We start from the raw sequence: 14,016 nt of genomic DNA, 5'->3' as shown, positions 1-14,016 counted from the left end.
TTGCCCAGGCTGGAGTGCAATGGTGCAATCTTGGCTCACTGCAACCTCTGCCTCCTGGGTTCAAATGATTCTTCTGCCTCAGGCTCCCAAGTAGCTGGGATTACAGGTGCCCACCACCATGCCCAGCTAATTTTTGTATTTTTAGTAGAGACAGGGTTTCACCATGTCGATCAGGCTAGTTGTGAACTCCTGACCTCAGGTGATCCACCTGCTTCGACCTCCCAGAGTGCTGGGATTACAGGCGTGAGCCACTGCACCCGGCCTGTAAAAACCCTGTTTTAGAAAGATGTAATGCAAAACAGAATTTTGAAGATGCTATTTGTGATCTTTTATAGTAAGTTTAAATCATGAAATAATCATCTGTCAATTCTAAAATACTCAAATTATGCTCTGTGAAAGTTTGGTTTGGCTTTTAGAACCAGAGATAAGAACAGGTTGTGGAATATGGTTCTTTACTATAGGAGCTTAGTGAGATTATAGAAGCCCACATCCTAGGATGTCTCAGTTAACTTCCCTTATTTTTGTAAGTTAGGAAATAGGATTCTGCACTCTTGTGGGTCCTAGGTATCTTTCATATCGGCTTGTAGTCTCAAATCTTAGATTTGCCTATAATTAAGGCAGAAAAACAAAACACTCGAGTCCAGAAGATGCAAAGAAAACTAGATTGTTAATGACCAAGAATCCCAGCCAGTTATATCATGAAAAAGAAATAATTCAGGTGAAATCATTAAGCTCTTGTATGATACGAAAGGGATCTTCAAGGTAGCTTTTTTCATAGTTCTAGGGGAAAATTTATGTTTTTCAGTTGTTAAATATGAAATTTTATAGTGTTTTACAAATACTTTGTTTAAATTTTATTTCTCTTGAAAGAAAATTGAACTTTTACATTTTTTACCTTCTGTGAATGGAAAAAACAGTTTTTCCTTTACTTTGACATTATAGTAATCAACACAGAAGACTTCTGTGACTATGTGGGGATTTTTCCCCACCAAGCAAGCAAGCAGTTCTGTAGCAGACACCAGCTATGTGTTCTTTAATTCAGTTCTGACTATCTACCTGGAGATGGTGGCAGATCTCACTGGTTTAGGACTCAGTCCCACAAGACTGGTCCTCACTTCTGATGCCAATCTTAAGCCCCAGGCTGTTTTACCTGGGCTTCTGACCAACCAGCTATGAATCAGGGATCCCATGGCCCCCTCCTGGGGTTTGCTTAATTTGCTATAGTGGCTCACAGAACTCAGAAAAACAATTTACCAGTTTATTATAAATGATATTACAAAGGATACAGATGAAGAAATGCATAGGGTGAGATATGGGAAGGGGTGAAGAACTTCCATGCCCTCCCTGGGTGTGCTACCCTCCAGGAACCTCCACATGTTCAGTTATCTGGAAGCTCCCTGAATGCTGTCTTTTTGCATTTTTATGGAGGCTTCATTACTAGGCATAAATGATTAAGTAATTGTCACTGGTGATCAGCTTAACCTTCGGCTGCCTCTGTGTCCCTGGAGGTTGGGGTGGTATGGAAAGTTCTAGCCCTTTAATCCTGCCTTGATCTTTCTGAAGATAGGCCCCCATCCTGCTATATAGGTGCTGCCAGCCACCAATCAACCTATTAGTTTACAAAATGGTGTCACTTTGGAGATTCCAGGGATTTTAGAGTTGTGTGCCAGGAGATGGAGGTTGAAGACCAAATATATATTTTATGATACTATACCTTTTCTTTCAGTTGATCCCTTTTATTGATGCAGTTCTCAAAGACCCAGGGTTGCAACATGGGCAGCTATTTAACCATTTAGCAGAAACTTTAAGTTCCTGGGAAGCCAAAGCAGACATGGAAAAAGATGAAAAAACAGCTCGCAACTTGGAGAATGTACTGATACGTTTCTGGGAAAGACTGTCAGAGATCTGTATCTCGAAAATCAATGAGCCAGAAGCTAATGCTGAGTCCGTTTTGGGTGTATCTAACCTATTACAGGTGCTTCAGAAGCCAAAGAGCTCATTGAAGTCAAATAAGAAAAAAAATGGTAAGGTTAGATTTCTTGATGAGACACCTGAAAGTAATAAAGAGAGTGAAAAATGTGTATCTTCAGAAGGAGAGAACATTGAAGGCTGGGAATTATCAACTGAACCTTCTCTCACTCATAATTCTTCAGACTTTTTATCTCCTCTAAGGAAAAAACCTTTGGAAGTCTTAGTCTGTAAACTGGCAGAGATGAGCCTTAATTATGTCAATGAACAAAAGTCAGAGCAACATCTGAGGTTTCTTTCTACTCTGCTTGACTCCTTTTCTTCAAGCCAAGTATTTAAAATGCTACTTGGTGATGAAAAACAGAGTATTGGCCAAGCCAAACCTCCTGAAATAGCCAAGCTTGCACAAAAAAATCCCGCGGTGCAGTTTTTATACCAGAAACTGATAGGTTGGCTAAATGAAGATCAAAGGAAGGATTCTGGTTTCCTGGTGGACATTTTGTACAGTGCTCTTGGGTGCTGTGACAATGATATGGAAAGAAAAAAAGTCTTGGATGATCTAACCAAGGTATTCCTCTTGTATATCTTTTTAAGCTATTTCAATAATAGATGAGTAGAATGAGCCTGCGTATTGTTTTCTGGTTGTTTCTTCACTGTGAGTGCCAATTTGGTGATAAGCAATATATTCTTGATCATGATTTGGGAAGTATCTAAGGCTGCTGGGTAGATGTTCAGCAGTACCAGGGTGATAGATACTTGGTAATTAATAGGTGAATTCTTTTAATCCATACATTTAAAAAGTTGAATAAGAATGTTTTAGTTTTACACAAGAGCAGAAAATCAAACACCGCATGTTCTCACTCATAGGTGAGTGTTGAACAATGAGAACACATGTAGGGAGGGGAGCACTACACATTGGGGTCTGTTGGGGGGAAAGAGGGGAGGGAGAGCGGGTGGTGGGGAGTTGGGGGTGGATAGCATGGGGAGAAATGCCAGATATAGGTGAAGGGGAGGAAGGCAGCAAATCACACTGCCATGTGTGTACCTATGCAACAATCTTGCATGTTCTTCACATGTACCCCAAAACCTAAAATGCAATTAAAAAAAAAAAAGAATGTTTTAGTTTTGTATTGGTTACATGGGTACTTCATTTACTTTTATTTTATTTTTAATATGGAGTCTCACTCTGTCACCCAGGCTAGAGTGCAGTGGCATGATCTCAGCTCATTGCAACCTCCACCTCCCGGGGTCAAGCAATTCCCCTGTTTCAGCCTCCCAAGTAGCTGTGACTATAGACGTGGAATACTGTGCCTGCTGATTTTCTGTATTTTAGTAGAGACGGGGTTTCACCATGTTGGCAGATGATCTCTATCTCCTGACCTCATGATTCTCCCGCCTTGACTTCCCAAAGTGCTGGCATTATAAGCGTGAGCCATTGCGCCTGGCCTTCATTTACTTTTTAAAAGTTTTAGCTGGACATGTTGGTGCATGCATGTAGTCGTCCTAACTACTCAGGAAGTTGAGGTGAGAGGATGGCTTGAGCCCAGGAGTTCTAGACTAGCCTGGGCAACATAGCAAAACCTTGTCTCAAACAAAAAGTTTTTCTAGCAGATTGTTTCTAACTCTTTTTCTTTTTTCAGGTGGACCTGAAGTGGAATTCTCTTCTTAAGATTATTGAAAAGGTATCTTAGGGATTTTTTTCTTTTTTTATATATTTATGGGAATACAAATATTAAAATCATAGTCTTATACAATAAATATGGTCAGGTAGTCAGGTTCTGTGTTAGAGAACTTCCTCGTTTTTGTGACTTTCTTCCTATAATATGGGAAGATATTTGTTCTTTTCCTTTCCTGTAGTAGTATTTTTCTGATTAGTAATATTAGGGAAAAATGAACAGGCTCTGGAAAATCATTTCTTTCTTTCCTAGAGGGTACAAAAGGGCAGATTAAAACATTTTATTATCTTTTAATTAAGGCTACACCTTTCTGCTCTTAGTTACTTTTTCTGCTGTAGAAATGGATTGGTGGTTCTAGCTTTGGCTAGAACACATCAGGAAATTAAGTTTTCTCTCCTTGGGAACACAATGTAGGTAAATAAAAATCTTCCAGTCTGTTTGTGATTGTCACTGACTAAGAATATTATTGGGAAGAATAATGAAAAGAAATAAAATAATGAAAGCAATTTATAAGTTTTCACAAAACGACTTGTGTTCTTTCCTAATGAGGATGTAAATGTTGTAACTAACACTTTTTCAACTATAGAAATATTGTTATGACTAGCTACCTAAAATTCTTGCTCCTTTTTAAAGCATTTTCAAATTATTTTTCTGTTTTCATAGCTAACTCTTGAATTTGCAAGTTTTTTCTATTATTTAGTAAGAAAATTGTAGTAAACAAACAAATAGCATGAAATTTACCATCTTAACCATTCCTATCTAAATGTACAGTTCAGTAGTATCAAGTATATTTACATTGTAGTGCAGTTTCCATAACTTAATTCATCTTGCCAAACTTAAACCCTGTATTCATTAAATAGTAACCCCTCATTTTCCCCATAGTTTTATTTTTACAAAATAAATACAGAATATTTATTTTTCAGTGAGGAATATGACAAAGGCACACTGTTTACCTTAGTTTATCCAGTGCCTTCTCTCCCTGTAGCCAAGTTACAGAATTATCAGAAAGCTCCTTTGTAAGTCTTGAATCAGAGCAGGGGTTGTAAATAATTTGATAAGAGTGGACTAACGTATCCATTTCCAGCTTAGGAATGTACCTGTCATAAAGTGCAAATACTCACACCTGTGTGGAAGCATATCCTCTTCCTGAGCTGTGATTGGAACTTCCTAGGCTGTGTTTGTAGCCTCCTCATCTCCTTACAGCTAGGCAGCTTCTTTCATTAGATATGTTCATACAGGCATACCTCAGAGATATCGTAATTTCAGTTCCAGACCATGGCAGTAAAGCAAGTCACATAATTTTTTTGGATTGCCAGTGCATATAAAAGTTCTGTTTACACTGTATTAAGTGTGTGATAACATTACATCTAAAAACCAATGTACATATTTTAAAATTATTTTATTGCTAAATAGTGCTAATGATCATCTGAGCCTTCAGCGAGTTGTAATCATTTTGCTGATGGAGAATCTTGCCTCGATCATGGCTGCTGACTGATCAGGGTGGTTACTGAAGACTGGAGTGGCTGTGGCAGTCTCTTAAAATAAGACAACAGTGCAGTTTGCTGCATTGATTGACTCTTCCTTTCATGATAGATTTCTCTGTAGCATGCAATGCTGTTTGATAACATTTTACCCACAGAAGAACCTCTTTCAGAATTGGAGTCAATCCTTTCAAACTCTGCCACTGCTGTTTCATCTAAGTTTATGTGATATTCTCTCAATCCTTTGTGATCATGTCAGCAGCGTTCACAGCACTTCACCAGGAGTAGATTCCATCTCAAGAAGCCACTTTTTTAAGAAGTAACTCCTCATCCATCCACATTTTATTGTGGGATTACAGCATTTCAGTCACATTTTCAGGCTTCTTGCATCATTCTAGTTCTTTGCCTCTTTCCTGCATATCTGCAGTTACTTCCTACACTAAAGTCTTGAACCTCTCAACGTCATCCATGAGGATTGGAATCAACTTCTTCCCAACTCCTATTAATGTTACTATTTTTGCCTTTTCCCATGGTTCTTGAATGTCTTAATGGCGGTGAGTTTTTTCCAGGAGGTTTTTTTTTTTTTTTTGTAGAGATGGGGTTTCACCGTGTTGGCCAGGGTGGTCTCGATCTCCTGACCTCGTGAACCACCCACCTTGTCCTCCCAAAGTGCTGGGATTATAGACGTGAGCTACCAAGCCTGGCCTTCCCAGAAGGTTTTCAATGGACTTTGCCCAGATCCGTCAGAGGAATCACTATCTATGGCTGCTATAGCTGAATGAAATATATTTCTTAAATAATAAGACTTTAAAGTAGAAATTACTCTTTGATTCATGGACTGCAGAATGGATGTTGTGTTAGCAGGCTTGAAAACAACATTAATTTCCTTATACATGTCCATCTAGATCTCCATCAGAGGTCTTGGGTTACCCAGGTGCATTGTCAATGAGCAGTACTATTTCGAAAGGAATGTTTTTTCCTTCATTTTTCCAACAGTGGGCTTAAGATATTCAATAAACCATGCTATAAATGTGCCATAATTTAGTCTTTGTTGTTCTACTTAGAGCACGGGCAAAATAGATTTAGCTAGGCTTAAGAACCCTAGGATTTTTTAAAATGAGAAATGAGCATTGGCTTCAACTTAAAGTGATTAGCCCCTACGAGAGTCAGCTTGTCCTTTGAAACTTGGAAGCCAGACATTGACTCCTTGCTAGCTATGAGAGTCTTAGATGGCATCTTTTAATATATGACTGTTTTATCTCCCATGAAAATCTGTTTAGTGTAGCCACCTTCATTACTGATCTTAGCTAGATCTTCTGTATAACATGCTGCAGCTTCTGCATCAGCACTTGCTGCTTCACCTTGTACTTTTGCATTGTGGAGTTGGTATCTTAAACCTCATACACCACTCTTTGCTAGCATCAGACTTTTATTCTGTAGCTTCCTCAACTCTCAGCCTTCATAGAATTGAAGAGAATTAGGGTCTTGCTCTGAATTAAGTTTTGGCTTAAGGGAATGTTGTGGCTGGTTTGATCTTCTGTCTAGACCACTAAAACTTTGTCCATATCAGCAGTAAGTCTGTGCCACTTTCTGTTACTCCTGGGCTCACAGGAGTAGCACATTTAATTTCCTTCACGAACTTTTCCTTTGTGTTCACAGCTTGGCTGTTTGGCTCAAGAGGCCTTAGCTTTCTACCTCTCTTAGCTTACAACATGCCTTCTTTGCTAAGCTTCATCATTTCTAGCTTTTGATTTAAAGTGAGAGATGTGTGACTCTTCTTCCACTTGAACATTTAGAGGACATTGTAATGTTATTAATTGGCCCAATTTCAGCATTGTTGTGTCTAAAGGAATAAGGAAGCCCAAAGCCAGAGAAGAAATATTAGGGAATGGTTGGTCAGTGGGGCAGTCAGAACACACAATATTTGTTAAGTTTGTCCTCTTATATGGCAATGGTTTGTGGCACCCTCAGACATTACAATCGTAACATCAAAGATCACTGATTGCAGATCACCATACCAGATATATTAAATGAAAAAGTTCGAAATATTGTGAGAATTACCAAAATGTGACACAGACACACAAAATGAGCATATATTGTTGTAAAATGGTGCCAATAAACTTGCTCAATGCAGGGCTGCCACAAATATCGATTTTTAAAATTGCAACATTTGCAAAGCACAATAAAAGGAAGCCCAATAAAATGAGGTATGCCTGTACATTAAGTTAAACTTCTAACCTTGCTATTTGGAGAGGTATTTTATTCAGAAGTTTGTTTACCAGGATTCTGCAGAATAGATTGGTTTTACTTGTCAAACTACACTGGGAAAGCAGGCATCATTGCCATCTAAACTCTAAAGTAGTTTTTCTTGTTTTACGGAACCTTAATACTTTTTGAGCAGAGTCTTAAAATCATCTGTTTTTTTTGAGAGGGAGTCTCGCTCTGTCGTCCAGGATGAAGTGCAATTGCACAATCTCGGCTCACTGCAAACTCTGCCTCCTGGATTCAAGTGATTCTCCCGCCTCAGCCTCCTGCATATCTGGGATTACAGGCACCTGCCACCATGCCTGGCTAACTTTTGTATTTTTAGTAGATATAGGGTTTCATCATGTTGCTTAGTCAGGCTGGTCTTAAAACAATCTTTTAAAAAAATAATCAATTAAAAAACAGTTCTGAGTTTTGGAACCAGAAAAGGACCTTAGAAATTTTTTAAGTTAATCTTCCCAATTTTCAAATTAGGAGATAGGCCCATGTTGATTAAAAGATTTGTCCAAGGTCATAGGCTAGTTTAATACTAAAGCTTGGACTAAAACATAAGCTCTGGTTACCTACAATTTTTAAATAAAAGGATCAAGTTTTCCAAGCACTACCCAATGTGCACTTGGATTTTTTTTTCTTCCAGATTGCTTTGAAATGAACCAAGTTGCAAATTCCTTTCTTCTCAGCCCTTAAAGCAAAAGAAGCTCTGGGAACATGGATCAGCATGCTTTGGGGGTGGATTCACAGTTTTTTTTTTCTTGCTTCCCCACCTCATGAAAATAAACAAGTTGCTGTCAGATACCTGGCCTTAGTAACTCTATATCAGAGAATTTGGGGAAATAAATCCCATTGTTCATAATTGAATTAATTTACCATTATTATACATTAATTGTTCTTTAATTTTAGCAAAATTAATGAACAAAAGTTTACTATTTATAGAGCATTTATAAATCTATTTTCAAAGTTTATCCATTATTCATTGAACATATCTACAGTGTTGATAGCAGGTATCAAAGAAGTTTAAGACACTCTCTACTCTCAAGGAACTTACAATCTCATTGGAAAGACAAGATATACACAGATGAAACATTTATATAATTATACAATCCAGTAAGTGCTTTAGAAATCCAGAGAAAAGCAGTGATCATTGTGGGCTGGAGTGGATGGGGAGACTCCATAAAGTAGGTGGGATTTGTATTGATTTTCAAAGAATGGATGGGATTTTAAGTAAAACAAAAAACAATGGGGGAATATTTATGGCTGGGAAGGTAGCATGAGCAAAGCATGGAATTGAACATCATTCAGGTTTAGTGGGAAACAGGGAGGATACCAGTCTTCCTAGAACTTCAGGAGGAGGAGGAGGAGTGGGGAATAGAATTGGAGCCATGATAATGAAGGGATAGTAATATGGTACAAGTAATATTTTGGATAGATAGAGTATTTGATCTTGCTGTTAACCTTTGCTTTAATTTTATGGTTTTAGGCTTGTTCTAGTTCAGATAAACATGCTTTAGTAACTCCTTGGCTAAAAGGCGATATCCTTGGTGAGAAATTGGTCGACTTAGCAGATCGTCTTTGTAATAAGGACTTGAAATCTCGAGTATCTTCAGAATCTCACTTCCCCGAAAGATGGACTCTTCTAAGTTTGGTATTATCCCAACATGTTGAAAATGGTAGGAAAAATATGGCTTTTTTTTTCTATTAGGGAATAATTCATTTCACTTTGTGGGGAATTACATGGGACTCAGCTTACATTTATTGGTTGAAAATAACAAGACTTATTCATTCAAATATCTTTTCTTTTTTTTGAGACCAAGTCTCGCTCCTTATCCAGGCTGGAGTGCAGTGGTGTGATCTTGGCTCGTTGCATCTGGGTTCAAGTGATTCTTGTGCCTCAGCTTTTCAAGTAGTTGGGACTACAGTTGCATGCCAGCATGCCTGGCTAATTTTTTTGTTTTTAGTAGAGTCGGGGTTTCACTGTGTTGGCCAGGCTGGTCCTGACCTCAGGTGATCTCCCCGCCTCAGCCTCCCAAAGTGCTGTGATTATAGGCGTGAGCTGCTGCACCTGGTCCATGTACATATCTTATAAGTACCTAAATGTTTATTAATCTTCATACCATGACTTGGAAGATATTTAATATTTTTAGTTTTATATCCTAAAGGTTGTTGTTTTTTTTAACTCATATAAAGTTGACTCATGACTTATAAAGGGTTTGAGTGTAGCAAAGTTGCTTACCCTAATTGTGTAGGCCATTTTTGTTTTGTACTTAATTTAAAACTGCCTTTTTACCTGAGGGCCTTTATATGTGAGAGACTGTGTTGATTTGTTAAAATTTTGTCTGATACATAAACACCATTTTAAAATCCATGGAAACACCCATTAGATAATTAACCCAAAGTAAGATATTTAAAAGTGCACGTTAATATTTTTATTTTTTTGTCTGTTTGAACCTTTTTTCTCTAGATTACTTGATTGGAGACGTATATGTTGAAAGAATTATTGTTAAACTTCATGAAACTTTATTCAAAACAAAGAAATTATCAGAAGCTGAAAATAGTGACTCATCAGTGTCTTTTATCTGTGATGTGGCCTATAACTATTTCAGCTCAGCAAAAGGATGCTTGCTAATGCCATCATCTGAAGATTTATTATTAACTCTCTTTCAGTTATGTGCTCAGAGCAAAGAAAAAACACATATGCCAGGTAATAGCCTACTGCTCAAATGTTTTGTTGGGAATCTCCGGCTCTGACCTTCATAGTGAGTGTAAGTGCCCAGGCTTTATTAATTGAATCATAATGTGTTTGAAAGTTTAAAGCATTTTGAGTAAAGGACTACAGTCATATACACTTTCAGCTTTAGAAACTAAGTTAAAGATGTTTTTTCTAAAGTTCTAACTTGATATTCAAAGAAATTTGGAATGAGCCATAATTGATTAGTTAGAATCTTTCTCAGCAGTTCTGGCATGCTGCATAATTTCTTGGTGCTTCAGTTTCCTCATTTGTAACAGGGGGATAATATCCCTTTGTTATAGTAACAGCATTCAATCTTTAGTATATATCAAGATGGAATTGAGATGATCATTTTAAGGACTAAATTCCTGCTTTATGAGATTATCTTTTTAAGGACTATATTCTTGTCTTATATGCTAATTCAGACTTATTTGTGAAAGGAATATAAAAAAATACTACCTATAGAGAGCTATTCTCTAACTCTATGTTCTCTCTTTTTCCTTCTTCCTCCTCTCTCCCTCTTTTTTTCTGCCAATCATTGGCTACCAACCCTTTCTTTAATACTAACTTCTGTATTTGAAAAAGGTGTAACATTTTTTTTAACATATCCAAAAGGAAAAGTCTTGTAAATAAGTTCAAGCAGAAAAAATGTAACTTTTAAAATCTTTATCATTTTACATTTTTATGATACAAGCTAGCTTGTATTATTGCATGTTTATGACACAGTTGCTTTGTTTGGCAGTTGAATTTTGAATGGCAATTGAATTAAAAATTTTTCTTTTTTAAATGTTGTGTTAAAAAAATCTCAGCTCTGCAGAATTGTTTCAAACATTTCATGCTGGTTAGAGTTAATTCAGTGAGATGATAAATTTCTGTTGACATCTTGATTTCAGATTTTCTTATCTTTAAACTGAAAAATACTTGGCTCTCTGGTGTAAATTTATTGGTTCATCAAACTGACAGTACATATAAAGAGAGTACCTTCCTACATTTGTCTGCTCTGTGGCTGAAGAACCAAGTTCAGGCTTCATCTTTGGATATCAACAGGTGACCTCATTTGAGCTTGGTTTCATTGTCTCTTTTATACTTGATCAGTGTCCTTAAATAAGATTCCATCATCAATGTGAGTGCCTATGAAAAATGACTTGTAGGGCTCATGCCTATAATCCCAGCTACTCAGTAGGTGGAGGTGGGAGGATCAGTTGAGGCCTCCGGGAGTTCAAGACTAGGCTGAGCAACATAGTGAGATGCTGTCTCTTTAAAAAAGGAAAAATGAAAAATGACTTGCTAGGTAACAAATCTATAGGACTCTTAAGAAAAGATCCAAACAAGTTTTTCCAAAACCATTTTGTTTCAATGACCAACCATTTAAACTGCCAATTAATTGAAGGATAATTTGCTATACCATACCTGCTAAGACTCATAATTTATAGACAGTAAAGTGATAGTGATATTATCCTTTGTCATAGGCTGGTGTGCATTGTAGCCTGTCATGGTCACCACATGTACTGATAGTTCTGGTTTATTTTTGGGGAGCAGGTAGGCACTGTTTTAAGGTATTGAATTACAAGTATATTTTACATCTCATAGTTAAATCCATAGAATAAAGGAGAGAATGCATTTAGAGGATATTGGGGTTAGGTAAAATGATGTTGAATTTCATAAGGTAGCTATATTTCCAAAATACCTGGTGTGAAATAGGTCAGGTTTCCTTCATTCTGAGATAGATAGGAAGCAACACTAGATTTCAAATGATAAATATTGTATTACCTCCCCAGTTTGACTGTGTTATGTTGATGTGTTGTTGGTCGGGGAGCATCACCTACCTCTTTTTATTTTCATCATTTCTTTTTGTTCAGGTATGCTATCATAGGGTACTTAACATGTACTCGGGTATTGAAACTAGTCATGGCATAACTGCAACAGTTAAATTCTTTGCATTATTTTTAGTCTCCAAGTCCTCTTGTCTGCTGTTGATGATTTGCTCAATACGCTTCTAGAGAGTGAAGATTCTTATCTTATGGGTGTGTACATTGGAAGTGTAATGCCAAACAACAGTGAATGGGAAAAGATGAGGCAGTCTCTTCCTATGCAGGTATTTTTGAAATTGGACAGTGCATATTTCATTTTGAAGTTTGGATTTCGTGCAAGCTTGAATATTTTTATTTTATTTTGGGGGAGAAAAAAATAAATAAAATGAATATTTTGCTTTGCTTTTATGTTTTTGTATGCTCGTATACCGGATGTTTGCTTTTTGCAAGACACATTTTGACTGTGGCAGTGGCCATGGTACAAAGACTTAAGATCTGGTTCTGTACTTAAAGAGTCTTGAAGAAATGCACATGTTAATTTCCTGTAATAGAAACCAAACTTCTAGGGTCCTATGGTTTTGCTAATAAATTTAAATCTTCTCACAGCTTCATTTTTTGTTCAGTCTGAATTGCTTAGGTAATAAATAATTTTGTATATAATGTGTTTTTTTTTTCACAGTGGTTACATAGACCTCTTTTAGAGGGAAGATTGAGTTTGAATTATGAATGTTTCAAAACAGATTTTAAGGAGCAGGACATAAAGACACTTCCCAGCCATTTGTGTACTTCAGCATTATTGAGCAAAATGGTCTTAATTGCACTGAGAAAGAAAATAGTCTTAGAAAATAATGAGCTTGAGAAAATAAGTAAGTATATATGAGCATTTACATATAACATGATGCATGAATAAATACAATTTTGAAATAATTTTGATTACACTGCAATTTAGATCTTTAATTCAAGAATCTTTAGCCTTCTTTTTCCTATTTTAATGTTGAGAACCTTGAAGTGGTGAATGTTAAATTGCAAATTAGATGGAAGCATTTGGCATCTTGCTATAATCATGTTAACCATGGATCATAAGTTGATGTTAGCTACTCAGGCTACTCAGGCTGTTATGACATCAATATAAGCAGATCCTGTGGCACATACCCTAAAGAAAATGGGTGAGGCTTTGGTGTTTTATCAAGGATTCAGAATTTTCTGTTGATTAAAAAAAAAATTGATACCTGATAATTGTACATGTTTATGGGGTACTTGTGATACCCTTTATAAAAGGGAGTTGTGACTGTGTATTAGAAACCTAAGATATGCCAGACTTCATAATAGATACTTGGTCATTTAATTCATACAACAGTCCTGTGAGGTAGTTTATAGTATCCTAATTGATAACTATTTATATAGTTTGAGAGAGATGCAGATTTGAATCTACCCCAATCTGTAACTGAGGCCCATGTCCTTTTACTGTATCATACTGTCTCCCATTTCTCCTATTTTGCATGAACTTCTCACCTCAGGTCTTGGGTCCCTTAGTTATTTTTCCTGTATACAACTTTTTATCAATTGTGCCAAATTGGTAGGAAGATTCTTTCAGTATCTCTAGTAACTTAGGTTCTTGTCACATTCTTAACTAATTAGAAAACAGACTAAATAAAATTTGGGAAAAGGGTGGTATTTTGTATCAGACAAATGTTCTCAGTTTTCATTATCTTTGAACATTTCAAAGCAGATTTGAAAATCAGTTCATAGGTGTTTTGAGATGAGTGGGTACAACAGTGTTAGAAAACAAGGCAGAGAAGTGAAAATAATTGAAGGGTTTGTTCACAAAGTACTTTTGATAATTTGGTCTCTTCTTTTAGTTGCAGAACTGCTTTATTCACTGCAGTGGTGTGAAGAACTAGATAACCCTGTTTTTCTAACTGGATTTTGTGAAATGCTTCAAAAAATGAATATCACATATGATAATTTACGTGTACTTTGTAATACTTCTGGCCTTTTGCAGCTGTTATTTAACAGGTAAGAATCTTCCAATTTCTGCTTTTTAAATGACTATGCTATTCCTTTCTTTTTTTTTTTTTTTTTTTTTTTTT

The 14,016-nt window shown here is 36.6% G+C and overlaps 1 protein-coding gene across 1 annotated transcript in view; it reads left to right on the top strand.

Annotated features, from left to right (window-relative positions):
• LTN1 (listerin E3 ubiquitin protein ligase 1) overlaps positions 1 to 14,016 on the top strand; it is a 63,893-nt gene that overhangs the window by 24,543 nt on the left and 25,334 nt on the right. The window contains exons 10-17 of the mRNA XM_017541920.2: positions 1,727 to 2,536; positions 3,609 to 3,650; positions 8,868 to 9,057; positions 9,849 to 10,088; positions 11,009 to 11,162; positions 12,066 to 12,210; positions 12,606 to 12,792; positions 13,786 to 13,942. Of these exons, the coding sequence (XP_017397409.1) occupies positions 1,727 to 2,536; positions 3,609 to 3,650; positions 8,868 to 9,057; positions 9,849 to 10,088; positions 11,009 to 11,162; positions 12,066 to 12,210; positions 12,606 to 12,792; positions 13,786 to 13,942 (1,925 nt within the window). The remainder of the gene's footprint in view (positions 1 to 1,726; positions 2,537 to 3,608; positions 3,651 to 8,867; positions 9,058 to 9,848; positions 10,089 to 11,008; positions 11,163 to 12,065; positions 12,211 to 12,605; positions 12,793 to 13,785; positions 13,943 to 14,016) is intronic.

Source organism: Cebus imitator, unplaced genomic scaffold (assembly GCF_001604975.1).
Source record: "Cebus imitator isolate Cc_AM_T3 unplaced genomic scaffold, Cebus_imitator-1.0 Scaffold138, whole genome shotgun sequence".
Classification (NCBI taxonomy): domain Eukaryota; kingdom Metazoa; phylum Chordata; class Mammalia; order Primates; family Cebidae; genus Cebus; species Cebus imitator.
This window is presented reverse-complemented; position numbering and strand designations above follow the sequence as displayed.